Source organism: Opisthocomus hoazin, chromosome 7 (genome assembly GCF_030867145.1).
Source record: "Opisthocomus hoazin isolate bOpiHoa1 chromosome 7, bOpiHoa1.hap1, whole genome shotgun sequence".
NCBI classification, from domain to species: domain Eukaryota; kingdom Metazoa; phylum Chordata; class Aves; order Opisthocomiformes; family Opisthocomidae; genus Opisthocomus; species Opisthocomus hoazin.
This window is the reverse complement of record NC_134420.1, coordinates 28,945,634-28,968,031: the sequence shown is the minus strand read 5'-3', so window position 1 is coordinate 28,968,031 and position 22,398 is coordinate 28,945,634. Positions and strand designations below refer to the sequence as shown.

The 22,398-nt window shown below is 34.7% G+C and overlaps 1 protein-coding gene across 4 annotated transcripts in view; it reads left to right on the top strand.

Annotated features, from left to right (window-relative positions):
* FUT8 (fucosyltransferase 8) overlaps window positions 1-22,398 on the top strand; it is a 136,841-nt gene that overhangs the window by 52,804 nt on the left and 61,639 nt on the right. For all 4 annotated transcript variants that reach the window (XM_075426112.1, XM_075426111.1, XM_075426109.1 and 1 more), the window contains 3 exons: window positions 9,643-10,061; window positions 20,387-20,502; window positions 20,640-20,805. In XM_075426112.1, coding sequence (XP_075282227.1) covers window positions 9,859-10,061; window positions 20,387-20,502; window positions 20,640-20,805 — 485 coding nt within the window. In that variant the 5' untranslated portion in view covers window positions 9,643-9,858. The remainder of the gene's footprint in view (window positions 1-9,642; window positions 10,062-20,386; window positions 20,503-20,639; window positions 20,806-22,398) is intronic.

The window sequence follows — 22,398 nt, the reverse complement described above, 5'->3', positions numbered from 1 at the left end:
ATTGGCATGGAAGTTGGTGCCAGATGTGAAGAATTTGTAAGCCTCTTGCAGTGAAGTGAAGCATATAGATCTGAGAAGGGATACAGCTGCTTTCTGTAGATGCATCACTGTGTACAGAATAGGGCAGTAACCGAGCTCTCTAAACAAAATTTGTACTAGTAGAAGAAAACACAAGTATAAGTTAGAAAAATGTAAATTTAGTTTGGAAATTAAAGAAGGCTTTTAAGCATTGGAAGAGTGAGGTTTTTAAACAGCTTTCCAATAATAGGGAAAGAAAATACATTTTTTTTTTTCTTAGGTGAAATTTAGAGGTTTCTGTGACATGGTTACCTGAAATACTAGGACATAGGATGTGATTGAAGAAATCTTGCACGTATGACCTAGTTCAGATTATGAAGATGGTGTTTTATTAATCAAATAATACATAAGCCTTTGTAAAGAATGTATTGCATAAAATGTGAATATTTGCAATTTGTATCAAAGACTACAGAGTCATTTAATTGTTATTTTTGTCCTTTGATACTTAGTTTTATTTTAATATGCTAAAAAGATTATTTCTTTTGGCTCTAATTCGTTGTCAGAATGTGTGCCATCACATCATTGTTACATAGGAACTGGAATTGGAAAGCTGCTTGTGTTTTTTTTTAATTTTATTTTTATTAGAGCAAAATATGTTAACATTACTTAGAGTAGCATGCTTTCCTAAGAAGATAATTTTTATTAGTGAAATCTTAAAAATACTACCTTAATTTAAGTTTATTTTACTTTTAAGCAAAACTAACAATAATGTGAGGGTTCAAAGTTGCGTGTACAGTGTAACATCCTTTTTGAGTGTTTCACATTTAGTGATAAGTCATTGTGAAAGCCTTTAACAGTGGAGTGAATTTCATGTTTCATACTGTGAAAAAAGAATTGTAAATGATGTACATGCCATTAAATATAATGCTGTATATATTGGCTGTAGTGTTGTATGAATTTTGCTTTGTGAGTAATTTTTTTCTTTTCGACTTACATAAGGTACACTTTTTTTAGTGAATCTAGGTCAGTAGGTGGTTGAACCTAAAGTAGACTTGCTTAGCTTGCTTTGAACTGAATCTAAAATAACTTTAAAATGTACATTGCCAAGAAAAAGCATAATGCTATTCTGGGGCCATAATTTTGAATACCAAGCAAAAGTGTGCAAAGAGAAATTCTCCACTCCATCTCTGAATTTGTTACTGAAAGCATGCTGGGAATAGTAAGTAAATAAGGACCTTAGTTAAGTCATGGAAGATGTTCTTTCATTTGAAACGATGGTATTGGGCTATTCAAATTTCTAATTTGTAAGTAGCTTTTAAAGTTTTAAAATAATCAGACGGCATTATGGGGGCAAGATGACAAAAGAGAGTATATATTTTTTCATTGATTAATCATTTTTGCTATGGCAAAATGACTTTGACATGGGTGCACCTTATTTCTCCTGCTGATGGTGGGGCTACACTTCAGTCTCTTTTTTTTAATTATCATTTTAATTAAGTTAATGTTCTCTTTACTGTTTCCTTTAGTCATTTTGTAAACACTGCATTACATTGCGTTAAAACAGTGTTTTTTAACCAAACCTTCCCTGTTAATTTGACAACAAAACTTTTTTTTATATGCTTACAATCAATTGTGGCTTACAAGTGTAGTATGCACAATTTGATTTCCTGATTAAAGGATTGAAGCAGACCCTTATTTTTGTGTAAATATCTGTCTTCTCTTTAGTGGAATCTAAATAAATTCCTGACACTGACTGCATTTTCTATGCTATGCATTTAGCAGTCGATAAATTTCAATTTGACTTCCATTCTCACAATATTATTTTCCATTCAACTGATTCATTAAAAATTATGTATTCCTAGTTATTTATAATAGCAAGTACTTATCAGAAATTTTTTGCTTCATTAAATAATACTACATATTTTGTATTGAGTTTTTATAATAGAGCTACAGGACTAAATAAAACCTGAGAAAAGGCTTACTGTAGGTGATACTTTGCTTTCAACTTAGCATTTGCTTTTAACATTCCTTATATTCTACAAAACTTTTTCCTGATACTGGTTTGATTTCTTTAGTAGCTGAGAGGAGCTTGAAATAACGAATCAGTTTATAAGCAGTGACAGAAAACTCCTACATTTAAATACAAAAAGCCTTGATGTTAATTACTGCCAATATCTATTTTTCTCATCATTTTGAGAAGATTTCATAGCTGGCTGTAGTCTCTTCATCTTCAGTCTCCTATGGAACCAGGAGACCCTTTGCGTTCATATGTGGAAAATTTTCCACTGTTTATCTAAGTCCAGACTGCTTTATTTGACAACAGCGAAAAGCTGTGTCTTTGCAAGCCTAAATTCAAAAATCACTGAAGGTTACCAATGTCACTGTGGCATCTCCAACCCCGTGCTGATACTGGCATTAAAGCTTATTTTGCCACTGTACTGTTGTATGCTGCTGTTTCTACTCAGCTTAATGTTTCAATCTACACCTAGCACCTCTACATCAGTGCTGTGACTGGGATTTCTGTGGATGGTGGCTGGGTACTTATGAGTGGGAGATGATTTCCCTGAGAGATTAGATTGAAACCCTTTTAACTGGGTGTAGTGATGAAATTTAAAAAGAAAATTACCTTGAAAGATCGCTGTAGATATAATTCCAAGAGCTGTAGGGGAGAATAGTGATATCGTAAGTTGGCAAAAACAAAGACTCTCTGAAACTCATTTTGGAATTTTAGAAAAGCAAGCATTTGTTGTCACAGTGCTGGATACACAGGGGATAGTTCCTCCTGCAGTGCACACCGCATATCGAAGCAGACATTCCTTTATTCAATTTCTTATCAGTGAGTTTCAGCCCATGGGGCAGTCCCATGCCACTGATTGGTTACATCATTCACACAACACTTGGTCAGCATTTTCACACTGGATGTGTTCAGTGAGTAGAGGTCTGGGGGTCTTCCTTCTAGGGGGTGCGATTTTTAGTATTATAATATATTACAATGAAGGATAGGTTAGCCTCGGACATCACTTCTTTGCCAAAACCAGCTAAAACCAACCAGGCGTTAACAAGCATGCTCCTCAGTGTTCTTATCTCCTTCAGGGACAGTTCCCTTGATTTAAAGGCTCCTTTTGTTCATCTTCTTGGCAGGTTGAAGGCAAAGGTGTCAAACACATTTCTAAATAATCAAAAAAGTCCTGCTAAGGCCTTTATGGTAACAACAGAGGAATACATTCTTTTTTCACCACAAACATCCAGGATAGCCCTTTGAAAGAGATAAAAGAGGTGTCTTATTACATTATTTTAGAAGGTAATGCTCTAAGGATGTAGACAACCATTCTTGGGATCCCATAGAAGGGAGACAAGAACTAATCTAAAACTGCAGGGAAGAAAATATGACTTAGCTAATTGTCAATATACTATGTTTTGACATGCTTATGCACTGGAAAATGCAAGGGTATGGGTAAATCCAGCCAAATGTAAGACAAGAAATCATGGTAAATCTCAATGGATAACAAGTAAATTAAAATGCATGTCTTCCTCTGGTATAAGAAATGTAACACAGTATTCTTAGGTAAAGGATCTTCAGTATATAATAACATAATAATAATACTTATCATAGTTATTTAGATATTTTCCTGTTTCCTGCTTATATAAATGTATGTATTGTTACTACTTTCCCACACCTTTTAAGTTCAGTGAGCTCTTATTTTGATATTCGGTATCAGACGATGTTAATGACCATGTATGTTATGATTCATCTTAGGTTTGAATTACTGGGTTTGTGGGCTGCTGCTGAGTTTTCTGTAACTTTAGGCTCATATTTTCAGTATATATTCAGCTATATGAAATTAAAGCCATATATTCAGCTATATGAAATTAAAGCCATGTTTTCAGCTATATGAAATTAAAGAAGGATAAATACTGACGTTGCGTCTTGACTTTCTGTCAGGCAGATATATGTGGTGTATGTCTGCATGTGGAGGTCTTTCAGAAACCTGAGAAAGCTGTAGAAATTTAACAGTTTAAAAAATGTGATAATTTTTCCTTTTTGTTTCCCTATTTGTCCTTTTATTTCTGCTAGTCTTTTATTTATTATAATTTATTTATTTAAAGGTCTTGTATGGAATTTGAAATACTGAACTACTTTGACATTTTATATTCCCAGAACAGTATGAAATGGAAGAAAAATCTAAAACGCACATTACAGTACAAAGCCAATAGGGAAGAGTAGTTAGAACTCATATATAATTAGATACACCACTTTTTGAGATACAGACCGACTATTTAATGGTAGTTTAGAATGTTCGTCCTACTTATTCAGATAGTTTGGCATCTTTATATTTAACTGTACTGTGACCTAACTTATAAAAAGAACAATGACATCGTCAGAAATTCATAGGAATCAGATAAAACATCTTTTGCATATTATATAAAATGTTTAAGAGTAATTTCAGAACTCTGTATTCTTTCAAATCTTAAGACCATTAAGTGTTTTAGACAATTTTATTTATTTTCAGGAAGAAAAAAATGCTTTACTATTAAAGTAAGTTAAAATGTAGGTACTTTAATATCACTTGTATAAAAGCACTGTGAAGGTACTACAGTAACAGTGTGCTTGAAAATAATTACTGTACACCATTAATTGCTTGAGATATACAGTGATATATACAGTGATGTATATTATTTTCCCCCTGTATGCGCTGGAAAATTTTGTAAGCTGAGATCCAGAAGTACTTGACCAATCTTATCCTCAGAACTATAGACGAGTACTTGACGAAGCTGTCATTTCATTTTCTTCCTCAGAAAGATTGTCTGATATTTCTTCTGTCTGAGTTTCTATTTGTCCTTTTAAACCAAATACTCAAGAGGTTGCTTTTTTATTAATGATGAGTTCTAAAATTTGTTTTTATGAAGTAAATGTAGGTTAGTTAGCCCTTTTACCATGCGGTCTTTTTGTGTTTGATAACACAAATCCTTTAATAACATTCAAAATATTGTTTGTTTAACATTTTAAATATTGTTGTACAAGTATTCACACCATATCAGATCAAAGGCTTATCTAGTCTGATGTATTGCCAAGACTGGCTTGTAGTGGATGTCTAGGGAAAACTGCAAGAACCAGAATATTATGGTGATACTACCCTGGTGTGTTCTCCAGTCTCCAACAATGTGATTTGAGTTTCTGTGTATGGGGTGGTATCTTTGTGGGTAGCCTTTGATGAGTCTTCCTTGAAATGGTCTAATGGTTTTTGAAACGTAAACTTTTAACACCTGCAGTGTTCGATCAAAATGAGTTTCATGCTGGAATTGCACAGAAATACCTTCTTTTGTTTTGAATCTATTCAAACCAGAAAGTTTTACTTGTTATCGCCTTGTACTAGAAGTAACAACAAACAATTTTAGCCTGTTTACTTTCTTGTACCATAAATGATTTTTATAGATTTGCTATGTTAATTCTTTTCTCCCTCTCTGATACCTTTTCTGTATCATTTCTGTTTCTACTGGATCTTTTTAAGTTGGTTGAATTGGAATGATATGAAGAGGAGGAGGGCCACACAAATGATCCGAGGGCTGGAACACCTCTCCTATGAGGAAAGGCTGAGAGAGTTGGGGTTATTCAGCCTGAAGAAGAGAAGGCTGTGGAGAAGCCTTAGAGCAGCCTTCCAGTACCTGAAGGGGGCCTATAGGAAAGATGGGGAAAATCTTTTCAGCAGGGCCTGTTGCAATGGGACAAGGAGTTATGCCTTTAAACTAAGGGAGAGTAGATTTTGACTGGATCTAAGGCAGAAATTTTTTACCATGAGGGTGGTGAAACAGTGGAACAGGTTGCCCAGAGTGGTAGTGGAGGCCCCATGCCTGGAAGCATTCAAAGTCAGGTTGGATGGGGCTCTGAGCAACCTGGTCTAGTTGAAGATGTCCCTGCTTACTGAAGGGGGGTTGGACTAAATGACCTCTAAAGGTCCCTTCAAACCCAAAGCATTCTATGATTCTATGAAGTAATCAAAGTTCGGACACAGTGTTTTTATGCAATGACATAATGGTAATGGTTTCTGTTGGGGTTTATTTTTGGGATTCTTGGGTTTATGTTTGTGGTTTTGTTGTTGTTTGATTTTTTTTGTGTTTTGTTTTTTTTTAAACTGTGAGGACTTGGTTATTTTTTGCCCAATGCTGAGCTGATATTTTATGGAACTACCTATCACAGCTAAAGTCCTTTCCTGATGGATAATGATGCAAAGGTCATCTCTACACAACTCTACATGCTGATATAAACCGATTTTTCATCTTTGCTTCAGTTCATTGCTGTCAGCTTTTGCACTATGTGTGCAGACTTTGTTACCTCACTTTTCAGCTTGTTTTCCAAATCACTTATGAATATATTAAACTGTATGAACTCTACTGTGAGTCCCAGTGAGGTCCCTGATCATTCTTTACACTTAAATGGATTGCCTAGTCCTACTGAAGGTTTCTTCTCTTTTAATGGGGTGATGAATTTTCTTCTTCCCTGCAGCTCAGTTTCTTTGAAACATTTTAAGGATCTTGTTGAACGCCATTTGGAAATCCATGTTGACTAGATCAACTGTGTAGCAATTAGAACTGGTTCTCTCTTGCCTGTGTGTTTGTTTACATCTTCAAAGGACTTTAATAAATTTATGAGGCACAATTTCTCTTTCCAAAAGACATACTGGTACTTTTAATCTTTGATTCATTCATCCTTATGTCTGCAGTTTTATTTCATCTTATTATTATTTCTGTCAGTTTGCCTGATGTGAATACAATTTTTTTCTGGCTTGTAATTGTGGGGAACTCTGCTGTAGTCCTTACAAAGAATTTAGTTTACTGTTTTCATTTTCCATTCCTGTGCTACAAGGTGATTATAAGTAAGAGGATACATACTACTGTTAATAATGAAAGTATTGCATTCTTTAACTTCTTTAGAACTATTAGAAGAATACTGTCTGTTCTTGGTGACTTGTTATATTAATTTTTTGGATTTGTTTGATAACCTATTCTACTAACACTGTTTGAGACAGACCAACACTTCCTCTTATAAAGAAGGTACCTGATTTGTGAGTCCACTTAAGCTCTCGTGATATGAAAAAAGAAAGCCGGTATTTTCCTTGCAAAGTACTCTAAACAGTTCTTATATACTGTCATCATTTGTTGACCTTGGAGTCTCTAGTAAGCTATCTGCTTTGGATAACAGGTTTAGTATTCATTTTTATGTCTTTAATGTACCAGAATTTACACTGTTACCTATCTAATAATTTGCTCATGCTTGTAACTTTTTAAAAGGATACCTTTTTTGCTAATTATAAGTCACCTTTACCTGCTGTTTTAATTAAGACCATGATATCTTTCCAGGTGGCATGGAGTCCACTTCTCTTTAAAATAGTTCCTCTTCTTGAAATTAATCACAGCTGTAGTGATTTTTTTTTTTTACTTTGTTGCTCCTAGATGGAGTTTATATCTGAGTATATTATGCAGACTGTTATAAAGTGGTCCTCCACCAAAAACCTTTTGATCTAAGTTCTGCAAACTGCTTATGATTAAGTCAAGAGTAGTCATAGTAGCTTTTCTCTTAAGCAGTAATTTTATGATGTCTGTTACATCTGTTTATTGTCATCACAATTCCCAGCATAATATTTACCCAATCAGTAGAGGAATATTTGAAGTATGCTATTATTAGTCCATTGGGGTTTATATTAATCATTCCTGCAAGTAACCATGCTTTCTTCACTTATAGCAACAATCCTCCATGGTTGTACATGGCCTATTCTGTTTCATGTAATGTGTGTTCTTTTTACTTGTGCTGTGATCTGTAAAGATTACTGAAGCAACCACTATCTTCTTGAAGGCAGTACCACACTTCTGCCAAGCTAAAGCAAAAGCTATATAAAGCTTTCTTAGAGATCTGTAGAAAATTACATGCTCGTAATGTGGTATTCTGACATTACTCTCAAAGAAAACTGATCTGCTTGTAACTCACCTTGTCACAGATACATTAGATGGAAAAGCTGAAGAGAGGTACTACACATTTCCCATTTCATTAGTAATATTCAATTTTCAATTAGTTTATCTTATGTACCATCTTACTAGTCTTCAGTGGAATTTCTCTGCCTCTTTCAAAAATATACAAACAAAACCCCTTCTGCAAGATAACTAGAGAAATTTTTCAGCATTTTAAATACTGTTTTAGATGTTTTTGTATCTGGAAGCGTATGCTCTAGGCACATCTCCATGACTGGGTGAGTTTGGAAGTTAATGCAAGTTGAGAAGTCTTTTCTCTAAAATTGAAATGAGTTCAAACAGAATAAAAAACCTAAATGAAATGAAGAAGAAGTTAAGGTGAAAGGAGGATTAAACAGAGAAGAATAATTTGGGAGAAGGTGGGTGTGGATAGCTTATGAGAGGAAATACGGTGGATTTACAGATTGTAGAATTGGAAATATAGGTTATTTTGGAAATTCAATTGAAACAGCATGTATATGTCTTTTACAAAAGGTAGAAATGTTACATTGCAGAGAAAGAGGAAAAGAGATGGGAAGTACTTAAGACGATTTTGGACATGCTGATCAGTTAAATCGTAAAATCTGTTCTAGGTAGAACGAGGAGATTCTTACACTCATTGAATGATGTTTTGCCAAGCAGAAAATGAGTTGAGGTGATTTTGCATTTTTTTTAAATGGTGCACTGTTTTTAAATGAGAGAAGGTATTACCTTTAGAGTATTTTTTTTGCATTTTTGTAGTTTTAATAATAGCACTTGTCAAAATGGGTTTGATTAGTTTTAAAGCAGAAGAAAAATTTTTCTGAAAATTTGGTTTCTGAACTCATGCCCAATTTTTAAATGTGTGAGTATAGCAGTACCGCATAGATTCTACTTGAAATCTCTTCCTGTTTTCTACCTCTTAAACATTCAGTGTTCTTATTTATTTTAGCAAGTGCAGTGGAGGGGTAAAGAGAGTAGTTGTATTGTCTTTCAATTTTAAGCAAGAAATAAAATGTTGGATTTAATTTTAGATGGGCATTTCAGAAACCACTATGAATTTAAGAGTAAGATATACAATGGATTGTTTGTTTAGAAATTATTGGTTACACTCTTTGTAGTGCTTGTGAGTTTCTTAATAGGTATTACAGCTGCTACTAGGCCAATTTACCTGCAGATAGAATTTATTGTTATAATGACTATAACTCTTCTGCTACAGGGTGTGAGCCATGATAAAATGAAGAAGAGAGTGCATAAAAGTGAAGAAAATTAAGATGAATATGTAAATGCATAAAAGCTCTTTGTTGATAGGAGACTATTAAATTTGCCACAGAATGATTTTTTAACTGTTTAAATGTGTGAAATGACACATGACTTGGTAAATATTTCTCTTATAAAAAGTAGCTTTTCTTCTGGCCATTTCAAACCCAGAACTATGTGTTCTGTATGTGGTTCATTCTTGAACTCAGCGTATTTTTTGTGGAAACTTAAAAGTTTTTTATTCTTTTTCTCCTTGACAGAAAGTAGTAATACTGTCTATCATCATTCCTGAATGTTAATGATGATGCCTTTAACTTTACTGCAATCCAATGTATTTTTATATATCAGAATTATAATTTCAGATTTTTTTTATTCTTTTCACAGAATATAAATGAAGAATGATGCAATATTAATGCTTTCTATGTACAGCCCCATAAGGATCTTCTCTAAGGAGCTGCAGTAAGATAAACACTGAGAATATTTTTTCTCCGGTGCAGTGTGGTGAAGGAAAGGAACTGAAACCATCCGCTTTTGTACAGGCTAAGGATGTTTGTTATTTTGTGAGCAGAAGCAGTTCTGGAGTGAACTGAACTTCTGAAGATGCGGCCATGGACTGGTTCCTGGCGTTGGATTATGCTCATCCTCTTTGCTTGGGGGACTTTACTCTTTTATATTGGTGGACACCTGGTACGAGATAGTGAGCACCCAGATCACTCTAGTCGCGAATTATCCAAGATACTTGCTAAACTTGAACGTTTAAAGCAGCAAAATGAAGACTTAAGGCGGATGGCAGAATCTCTCAGGTAGGATCTAAAAGTAATTAGAACTTTTCAGAAAATGGTTGCAATATGAAATATCAGATATTAAATGGAAAGGATTGTTTGTGACATTTTTGTGAAATCGTGTTTAACACTTAGAAGTATAGATAAGTGATTTAATCAGTGTTAAAACTGAAAATATGTTGCAAAACCTTTAAACAAATAATGTACTTTCAGTTTCGGTCTAATATAGTCATTATTTAGTGATGTCCAAGTGTTACTGTCACAGTAACAGAGTTCTGTAGGTGATTAACTCCTCAATGCCAACTTCAAACAAGTGCAATTATAATGTTCAAACCAATTAGGACAGATAGTGATTTTTCTACACTTCTGCATGCAGTATCTGGAAGAGCTTGTTTTAAAAGTGCTGAAAACATTTGTACAGCTTGTTGAAGATAAACGTGGACTTGCTGAAGATGAGCTGCAGTAGACTGCAGCATTATATGAATTCTTTGAAGTTTTTTTCCTTGCCTTGCTGTAAAACTTGTAGCAATACTTGTAAAATAGTAGGATCATCTCCCTTTTCATCATTATTTGTTACATTATAGATTGGTACAATTACAATTTAAAGTGTTTTCTTTCACCTTTCAGACAGACAGCTTTTAACATAGATTTCTGGTATCTCCTTTCCTAAGAATGTGCAAGGGAGGTTTCTTAGGCAGGATATGTGTCAAAGTCAAACTCGATCTAAGTGTGTGGACATCGCCACATGCAATGTAGAAGTCATGGTAGATCATGGGGACAAGTGCAGAGGCTTTATGTGTTGTAGGAAGTTAGAGAATAGCAAAACTCAAACAAGATTTTACCAAATGGGAGGGTAATGTTTATCATCTACCTTGCTATTTTGCTTCATAAATCATAGGAAGTATTACAGAATTGCACAAATCTATTTGTTGTCCTTACTAAGGTGTTTTCTGGTTCTAGTCCTGTTCTTGTTACATTGTCTTTAAGTCAGTTTGTTTCTCCCCTTCATTTGAATGAAATCACAGGTGTGGACTCTAGCAGTGAAGTGGATACCTTTCCTCTTAACCCTGTTCTGATGTTTCTTCTGGTGCATTCTCTCTCTTCCATGCATAGCTAGGGTAATTTGATCTGGTAGGCTGGGTAGACTTCCCTGCCTTACTGAAATTTCTTTTCACTACATTCTGTTCCTGGTTTCTGAAATGCACTGTAGATATGGCTGCATGCTTATGGGTCTTCTTAGCTTAGAAAAACAAATGTCTTGGTTTCGAATATGTCAGCCCTGAAGGAGTACCTCGGCGTTCATGTGCTGCACAGAGGTGCAGAAATGCTGCTGACCCAAGTGCCCTCTATACTAAGCTTAGATAATCTTCACCTTGAGTAATATGGCCATGAATGGCTGTGGGCTCTGTAGTTTTCTAAGCTCAATTTATTAATGTATGGTAACAGCTGCATTGGCAATAAGTTTAATATATTTTTGTTGACAGAATGGTGTGATGTCGAATATGCTGCTATGAAGAAACTTAAGCAAGATACTAGATTTGAATAAATATGATGTCTTCAAATTCCTTTAACATTAGACAATAATAGTTAACCTGAGAGTTTCTTACCTCAGAGGGGGAAATACTTGGCCTAGAATGTAAAGATTGCCACCCTCCATGCTTTCACCCCTCCAAGTCTGACTGACTTGAATAAATGGCAGTGTGATTTGTTGCAGAGTCATTGAATTATAACCAGTTCAGATTACACAGTCACTGGAGGAGAGTGAATGTTCTTGATTTTACTGATGGCATGGTACTCTTTTCCTCTCAAGAAGGTGGCAGTAGAGACAGGAGATGCGTAGATACAGGCTAAGCTATATTCTAGGCAGTGATGATTTTTCTGAACGCCTTTCTGTTTCCCTAACCTATCTATATTCACATAAATGTTACATTTTCAGTGCCCAAGTTTTAAATAACAGCTTATACTGTTCATAATTTTCAATGACTTGTAGAAATAAAAGCATTAGTTTAGTTCTAGTCCAGACATGTTCAAGCAGAACATTGCAACATTCTTTCTCTATGCTTCGGTTAATTGCTGCAAGTTTCTAGAATTAGATTAGGTGATCCAAAACTGTCTCATCTGGACTCTGTTCAGCTTCTTTTTTGTGAATATGTTGCTGAAAAGTATTTCTGAGACCTTTTTTTCAAAGTGGTTGCGTGTAACCACAGGAGAATCAAACTCTTGCATAAGAAAGCCTAAAATGACTTAAAATACCAGTTTGAACAGCAACACATCTCCAGGTTCAATAGTCAGCGCTGGCCAGAAATACTTTAGCTTGGGGCTGAAAGATGTTCAGGCACAGTTTTTTGCTGGAGGTGACCTGAGATTAGTGAAGTACTAGACTTTGACGGAAGTGATGTATCACAATGTAGAGCCTTTTCATTTTTTTTTATCGAGCAAAATCTGTGACATTGTTTTTGTAGAAACTTCATGAATATGTTTGAGAAATATCCTCGTCAACCTGCATCATTAAAGTATTAAATCATAAATGTGATACAGAATTTCAGTATCTCATGTCTTTATATTGCCAGATAGAATGAGTGGTGTTAAAAATAACAATTAGCTTTAAAATCATCCCATTTACAGTTTTACAGCAATATGGCTGTTTAAAATGATGTATTAGCCAACAGTCCATGGATTCAGTATGTGTGTCCTGGAAGACATCACTGCTGCTATGAAGATATTAAAAAAACAAAACACCTCTTAACTTCAGAAATTAAATTAACATTAGACAGAGAAGATTACTTTTGCACCAGTTAACATCTTAAAGTGAAGCCATAATTTGTTTTAGGCTTTAATGATCAAAGGCAGAAAGACTGGAACTATTATTTGAATATGGTTCAATTACTAAAATTTTTGGTTTTGTACTGAAAACTTTAATTACTGATACTGGCTGTGAAATCTGAGTGGTTAAGACAACAGTCTTTACATCAGTGTAGCTCCTAAAGGTAAACCCTGTTGCCAAGTCGGATTTTGTTATGCTGAGGTAAAAATTTGGGTTTGCTGCCTTTCTCCACTAAGATTTTATATCTAGAGTATTAGAGGCGTTTTTCATTCCAACAGGAGAAAAGCATACTTTTTGCGGTGAAGATACAGAATATATTCTGGCACGCAACAGGCTTAAGGTGATGCATGAATTTAAGCAATTTGATTAATAGCTCTAACTTAAGGTTACTTGGGGAGTAGTTTAAACAAGACAAAAATTGTAACAATAAACAGGCATCTCATTAACTACGCTAGTGTTGTGGTTTAACCCAGCAGCTGGCAACTACGCACTAGACAGCAGCTCTCTCACCCCTCCCCTTCCCTGTAGTGGGATGGGGCAGAGAAACGGACAAAAGGTAAAACTCGTGGCTTAAGATAAAGACAGTTTAAGAAGACAACAAAGGATCTGCTACTACTACTAATGAATATGCAAAACAAGACATACAAAATACAGTTCTCCTCACTGCTCGACAACCAATTGTGTAGCCAGTCTGTAAACACAGATTGTGGAACCTGCAGGTTTCCTGGAGTTCACGATTTTTGTGGATTTTGCTGAACTTGCAAATTTCACAAAACTTGCCAAACTCACGGAAAAGTTCAAACTCACGGAAAAGATGAAAGTCCCAGAAAAAGAGAGAGTTGAACTCCCGGAAAAGAGGTTCTTTGCCCCCTAGCCAACCCCCATTTATAAACTAAGCATGATGTCTGTGGTATGGAATATTTCCATTGGCCGGCTTGGGCTGGCTGCCTGGCTGTGCTCACTCCCAGCTCCTGCACACCTGCTTGTCAGCTGAACATGGGAAACCAAAAAATGCCCTTGATTTCTTAGCAACAACTGGAAACATCAGAGTTATCAACATTCTTCTCATACTAAATCCCAAGACAGCAGGACTGGGAAGCAAATTAACTCTATCCCAGCCAAAACCAGGACAGATAGTTAAAAATATTTTGACTTAATTAGATAAAACTTTTGGATGGTGTAAAGCTCAACGTTAACAGAGTTTATCTTACTGGGCAAAGAAGCTTTGTGAATAGTAGAAAACTAACGTAATATCTAGCTGTGCCATTAATAACAGCTAGTTAGGGCAGGGAGGAAGGGATAGAAGGCAAGTATGGTTACAAGAATTCAGTAGTTTAATAAAAGTATAAGTAGTTGTTACAATTTCCATTCTGAAGTTGGAGAAAACTGGTATTTCATCTTTAATTACACTGGGACCGTAGTTATATAGTAAAAGGCATTTCAATACAATACATTTAAATTACCTAGCATTTCCCATTATAATGAGTTCTTGTGACTTCCCTGACTTCCTGATCATCTGATAAAAGCGTCGGTCCTCTGAGATTGTTGAAAATAGGATCTGGACTGCGCTCAGTTTCATCCAGCATCCACGAATGCCAGCATACAACATGAAGAAGTGATCTTTCCACTCTGAGATTTGAATGCTCTTTTGCTACCAATTTGGGTAGCAGCTTCTCATCCTCAAAGACAACAACAACAACGAACAACAAGAAAAAACAAAAACATGCATTATGAAACACACCTTATGCGCGTGCAAAATCAACCATTCAGAAGTTGAGAAATGTCATATCTGTGGCAAAGCTTTATAAAATCTTGCTTAGTCCTTTTGCTGTATGATGCTTAAATCATTTTTCCCCTGGTTGCTTCTTTTCACACAGGATGCATGAGGAGTAGAGTTAAGGTTTTAGGGCAGTAAGAGGTCTGTTTGTTTGGGTCAGGTTTTTGGTTTTGTTTTGTTTTTTTATGTCTGTCCCCCCCCCTATTTCACAAACAACATTATGTTCTCCTGATTTTTTTTAAGAATTTTTTTAAGAATAGTTCATAGTTTTGTAAGGATTTTTGGTGAGGTTATTTTGAGATACTTTTTTTTAGTATGCACCTTTGCAATATTGCAAGTTGGAAGAATCGCATCTTTTTGAAAACTGACTGAAATAAAAATATTCCTTTAGGAACTGACTACACTTTTGTGGTGCACTTCTGATCACTTGAAATGACTTCAGACATCACTTAGTTTTTACAGTATATTTGAAAAGCCTGAGGTAAGAAGTTGCTGTAGTTTTTCTTTTGCCAATATGATGCTTTGTAAAAACCTTACTTGTGAGCTATAAAGAGGCACAGATGTGTATTAGTGATGCAGAAGATAAATAGAATTAAAGATGGTTTGTATTGCCTGAGTTTTAGAAGTTATGTGCATGAATATTGTCGTATAATGAGATTTGGAGAGTTACCATAGTCCTTGCTTGTTTATAAACAATATAGTGTGAGCAAATCTGAGTTGATTTTAGAAGCAGTGTAGATCCCATTAGTGCAAAATAGTAATAATACCAGAGTTTTTTATAGATTGTTATTTTACTAGCCTATATCCAGTAGAATTGGAAGAGCTCTTTCCAGAATACTTATTACAGATGTTGTAGATCTCGCAGCAAAAAGGGAAATCTTTACTACAATTTTTGAAGTTATTTACAGGGAAACTCAATGTGGAGTAATAATCAAATTAAAGTATTACATAATGTTGTTTCATTATTTGCCTGTAATGTAGTTGTATCTGAAAATTTTATTTACTGGTAGGATTATGATATGAGTGCTAAAGGCTGTCACTGCTGCACCTAGATGGTATAAGGCTTTTATGAGGAGGAGAGCTTAAAAGTACTACTTTTGTAGTGTCTGTTTTTCTTAAATGGAAACTGGAATAATTGTGTGTATGCCTTCATCTGTATCGTAGACTTCCTTTTTTGCAATACGTGATGGTTCATAGTATTCATGTGCTTCTTTGTGTCTTGCTGGGTGGTAGTGAAGTTTTTATCTTTTTGGTGTATTAATAGTATCCTCTCCTGGCAGATAAACCTGGCAGTATAGGAACCAGTAATTGCAGGGTTCTCTTCAGGGAAGTAGGGAATCTTGTTAAATGTTAAATTAATATTGTGTTCATATTACTAACACATCACATTCTGTCTATATTTACTTCTTAGAGTCTATTAAATACTACATTTTGTAGTATGCAATTCTTTTAATAAATATGATGACCAGTTTCTTAATCTGAAGAGGATCACGTGTTATAAAGTAGAACAGGAGTGGAAAAGGGCAAAATATGATTGAACAAGTAAGACCAAACACCAGTATTTCTAGACATTATTCTCATAGTTCTGAGTGTAGCTTCAGAAAGAAGAGGTAGGATTTTAATTTTGAAAGAGTGCTATAGCAGCTTTAATGTAGTTGGCCTTGAAGCTGATATAGAATCCAAACTCAGGATCAATTAACCATAAGCAAATCTATTAAGGTACTTCTGTCAGTTACTCTGGGGAGTTGTTGGGCCCCGTAAGCCTGTAGTAAGCATTGGAATGGATTTGGATACAAGAATGTAAATACTATTTGAAGGTGCTGTTTTCTATTACATGAATTCAAAGTGTTTTAAGTTTGAAGCTGAAGGTGTTGCACAGGCCAATGTATGAGGGAGGAAATGTTGAACTATATGGTGTGCATCTCTGCTCTTTTTATTGGTTTTTGTAAAATTTTGAATTAAGGGAAGGGACACATCTTCAGTGGATATAAATCAGCACTGAGCAGGGCTGTGGTGATTTAGATTGTTAGGGGATGCTGCTTGCTCTTTATTTGCAGTCAACATTGAGTGTTTTCTTTCAGTTTTATTTACTGAAGAGGTTTTATTTTAGGAGATTGAAGTGACAACTTATATTCCTGTAGATTCTGTGTTAGTGGTCATTAATAACTAAACATTATTTTCTTCCTGGGGGGAAAAAAAGTGAAAGAACTGCCAATCATAATGTGACTTTAGTTAATTATAAACATTCCAGCTCCGTGGAAAGAACTCAGAAACACATAAATGAAAGAATGAGAAAATATTTGAGTGTGAACTTGTGAAATCTTACATTTTTCCTTTTGCTGATAAATTAGTGTAACCTTTTAAACACCTTGGAAGTAGGAAAAGGTTGGAAGGTTTTTTATAATTTATTTTTGTGTTTTAAATTTTTTTTAGAATTATTTTACACAGTATGGCAGTTCTTTCAGCTAAATTGAATATCACCACCGTTAATTTTTGATTGGTTCTTTTTGCCTTCAGAGATTCAGATTAGAGATCGCTAATTTGCCATTGCCCCTCTATGTTACCTGAAGGTGATGAGAAAGTGGCCTCAATGACACAGATGATGTATGCAGAATTCTTTTTTCTGTCTTTAAGTGTAGCTGGATTACTAAACAAGGGACAAAGCAAAAATGGGTTATCTCTACAACATAATCTTTTTGATGTTTAAAGTTACACAGTAATATCTTTATTTGATATGAGTTCATTATGGAAAGGATAATTTATATTTGCTATAAAATGGTAGGAAACAGCATGCAGAAATCATACCTTGTAAGCCTTGACAAAAATAATTCAAACAAAACCACTATTTGATGTATTTTCATGGCTGCCCATATAAGTGGATTATAATTTTGCTTATTTTACATTTATGATTTAATTAACAATGATGTCATAGCAGTAAGTGCAGGATATTCAGTGCTAGATGCTTACTGACATGTCCTTTTATTGTTGTTTGGAATCATCATAGGTTAGATAAACTTACTTTAAACTAGATTCTCAGATTTCAAGGAGTGAATCAGTTGTCAGGGCTTACTTTGGTGTGGAAACTTACGTATGTGTTTTTCAACAGGAAATTACATTCGTAAGTGTGCATTATTCCTAGGACATTCTGCACTAGAAGTTATCTACATAGATGATGCCATGAGTATAGATAAGGATTTTAATTCAAACGCTTTTCCATCAAATGTTGCCTTATCTCCAATTCAGTTGATGTACTTGTAGAGGGCAGTAACAAGCAAGCTGTGCTGGTTGCAGAGAAGAACCTTTTCCTTAATTTTGAGACTGGATGAAAGTGAGGAAGACAGCAATTCCAAGTCTGATGAGGTAACAGATATAGAGACAAAACTACAAAACGAATAAGTTATTTTAGTTTTATCCTAAAATTATGTAATTTTTGAAAGTCCAAACAACTAGTTTAGAAGAATGCCTCCCCACCCCCATCCTAGCTTCTTTTATCTAACAACAGAAGTATAGTAAATGTTTTTATTGCAGTATGCCAAAGCAAGTTGAATGTTAAATGGCTTGTAAGTTTGGGTTTTTTTGAAATCTTGATTGTATCTAATAGTCGGAATTATTGTGCTTCTTTCCTATCATCCACAACCATTGTTGTGGAGAATTCTGTAATTGCTACTTTAACAGACTTTCCTTTTATTCAGAGGATGTGTGTGCTGTCTGAAGATTTCTTATGGTAGTTATTTTTTTATCCTTTATCCTCTTCACAAACTCTAGCTTTAGGGAATGTAACTTGTACAAGATAAGCCATTCCATTTTTCTTGGTAATTTTGTGGTTAGTTGTCTTGTCACAATCTAATTGTGATACCGAGTTGGCAGATGACAAATATATTTCAACCTTGTGGTTTTAAACTAGCACAAGAGCTTAAATGTGTTTCAGTATGCTTTGTAAAGGTTTGTTTCTATTGTCTTGTACGTGGAAACACAGTACCATGTCTCAGTATGGTATCATACTGTACATTTGTTGTAGAAACAAATTCACAAATGGATTGTTCATACAGAGGGAGTATATATAGGGAGTGCAAATGTTTAAGATTAGAATATTTTCCTCAGTTTTGTCATGCTCGTTCCCTCGGTGCATAAAAAAGCAGATATATGAGCAGTTATTGATAATGCCTTTTTATTTACCATGATAGCTTTAAAACACAAATAAATATTTTGCAATAATTTAGTTATCCCAAATTTGCTTTCAACAGGCAGCTTTAAGAGTGCAGAATTTTTTACGGAATTTCTGTCAGGCTACATAGCTTCATCTTCCACCTCTCCCACCTGCCTCTGAAAAAAAATGGCTTAAATGCTATGCTTTGTGTGATATACCTTTCTGATGCTCACGTTAGGTATTTATTCCTTTCAAATGTTCCAGTGAAAGTAGACTTTTCATCAGTTCCTAAATTTTTATTGGTATTTAATTATCCAGATCCAAGAGACATTCAAGTTAGTGACATCTCAGTAGGCTGTTTAGAATGCTGTCATTTCTGGTTTAGGGTGAAGATACTCCCTCCAACCACTATTTTCGCTATGCTAAAGGCATCTTTTGTCTGGCAAGGAGTCTTCCTGTATGGCCTTGAATTTCTGTGTCTGTATGTGTTGAGAGAATAGCCCTTTCTTTTTATGCTCGTATTCCATTATGAATGAAGATTCATCTTCACGTTCTGCAAGAATTCTGTATTCTTTACAGGTCTCAAGACTTACCATTATCTGCTTCGTCTTTTCCTTTTCAGGGTCAGCTCTTATAAAGTCTTCCAAAAAGGTGGAATAATTTTAACCCTTGGATCCACCAGCGGTGTCATTTCTCTAGAAATAAAAGCAGTTTTTATTTTCCCTGCATTCATTTTTAATATATGAGGGAAATAGAAGATAGCATCTAATTTCTATACTTTAATAATTTCAGTTTATTAATACATGGATTGAAGTTGAGATAATGAACAAGCCACAGTAATACCCTCAGGACTGATTTATGGCTCATAGATTTCAGGATACATGTTTCCTTCCATACTTCTCTTGTGCTGACATACCAGAGATTTCACAAATGGATGTTACAGTTGCTGATGTTGTTTTAGGTGACTGGCAGTTTAGAATACCAGAGGTGTCATAAAAAATTATCATGACGGTCTATTTAAGAAGCTAGGATATTGTTCTGAGTCCCCAAAATACATTGAAATTGTCTTATACCAGTATGTAGGAAGACTTAACTTAAAATTGGAGTTCCAGTGCTGGAGCTGTGGTCCTGTGAGAATATATGGCCAGCATTGAAGACCAGAATGTATTTCCTGTGTGAATATAAAAAGTAGCCAGAACTTGAGTCTTGTGAAGGCACATCCCTCGATTAGGCTTTGCTTGTGTGCCAGTCAATCCAACAAATGGTCTAAGTTAAGCTGCTGCAAATACTATTTTGACAGATAGAACCTAGGGTTGGTCTTGTCAGCGAGTGGAAGTCTTGTAAACAGCACAGTTTAACACCAGGTTGAATCTGTGTGCTGCAGCTGTGTTATGCGCTGTTTCTCTTCTATAGGATTGAGGTTTTAAAATATTTATATATGTTAATATGTTTAATTTCTTCTGGTTTTAAGAAAATGCCAAGAAGGCTTATAAGCAAAACAGTATGGAACAAAAATGAGAGGAGACCTGAACTGTTGATGCAAATAATTTATGAAATCACAATTATAATTATAAATCATATGGTTTTTTTTTTCGTAGAATACCAGATGGTCCCATTGATCAGGGACCAGCTGCAGGAAAGGTACATGCTTTAGAGGAGCAACTTTTAAAGGCCAAAGAACAGATAGAAAACTATAAGAAGCGGACAGGAGATGGTTGGTAGATGAGTTTTTTTTTTGACTTCTATAACAAGTTTTGCTATTCCATGTCACAGATGTATTGTTGTCTTAACAAATAATCCAGCTGCAGGTGCTGATGCTTTTTTTTTTTTTTTTTTTTTTTTTTTAAATAGCAGGCCTTGGAAAAGACCATGAAGTATTGAGGAGGAGGATTGAAAATGGAGCTAAGGAACTTTGGTTTTTTCTACAGAGTGAATTGAAGAAGTTGAAAAATCTAGAAGGAAGTGAACTGCAAAGACGCATTGATGAATTTCTGTCTGATCTGGGTCATCAGGAAAGGTACTTGTATTAGTCGATTCTGCATATATGTTGTAAGGATTACGGATTAATTTAAGTAGACTACTGATATACTGCTTAAAAATTTCATAGGGTAAATTACTGGTATGTGGGCTAAAATATTGTGCTTGAAGCGTGATCATAAAATTGTTACTTGTATTTCATGGGACGTAAAGTATATACCCAGCTTATGTCACTACAGCTTAGAGTATGACCCTTTAACATTATAAATTTTTATTTTTTTTATCAGAAAACCTGGGTCCTGGATGCAGGTTGTTGCTTTTTGCTTGCATCTGTCTATATATGCGCATATTTGCACATGGAACAAAACCATTAAAAAACCTGAAGAATATTTATTTTAGGTATCTTATTGTGCCTTTCATAATTACTAGAATATAAGTTACATTGATCATTGGGATATTATCGAATTTGAATTACTATAAAATTAGTTAGTATCTTAATTTCATGTCTAATTGTCATTCTGAAAAGTCAGTTCTTTTTGTAATTAGAATTTAACAGAATGTTTCAGATAGAAATGACCTCAAATTACACAGTCATTTTTGTGTTGTTCAAAGATGTGTTGGAATTATATTTTCAGTGGTAGTTGATTTTTCTGTCCTCCCCATTGCTGAAGTACCTTTTGTAGTATACTAAAACATTCTGTATGGATTTTGTTCATTAATTAACAAAATGAATCCAGAAAGTATTAAAAATTCAGTAAAATCTGTCTGTAAGCCGATTATGTTTATAACTCTGTTCACAACAGGACTGCAGTTGTAATTTGTGTCTCCTTAATAAACAGTCATAAGAAAATAGTTGAATTGACTATAATTACCACCTTAAACAAGTATCTTTTTCCAAAAAAAGCCAAGATCTGCATGTGTGAACATCAGTAGTAAAGTATGAGCCTTCGAAAATAGTACTGTAGTAAAAGGAAAAAATAGTAAGAAGATTCTTCAGAAGTAATGTAAACACTATTTGAAACATAGTTTAAAAATAATATGAAATTGCTTATTAATATGGGCAAATAATATAGTCATTAAATTTTGTAATTTAATCTTCCACAATTCCAAAGCCCAGTTTGTTACAGATTGATGGAGTTTAAAGTGAGAAGGGACTATGCAATTATTGAGAGTTATTATCTATATAAAATAAGCCATTACATTTCATCCAATTATTTCTCATCTGAGTGCAATTATGTATGTGTGACTGAAAAAAAAGTAGTGCTTGGCTGAAGCAGAATTTTTCAAAAGAATTGAGATCTTCAGTTAAACAGTTAACTGACAGAGAAGCTGCTACTTCCCTGTATGGTTTGTTTCAATAGTTACCTCCACTCAGAAGTATTTGTCTTCCAGAAGTGTTTGGGTTTCTTGGACTTCAGATCATTGATTCTTGATATACCTTTTAAACTGTCTGTGCCGAAACTGGAGCAAGTAGTCTAATGCCAGACTTACTGATGTCTGTCATGGGAACAAAATCACTTGTGTACGCATTACTGCTGGCTTTATATAGCCAGGATCACATCAGGCATCTGCCACAGTGCAACCTTGAATAATGTTGTGTATTTGATACCAGAAGGTTTTTATGTTCCTGCCA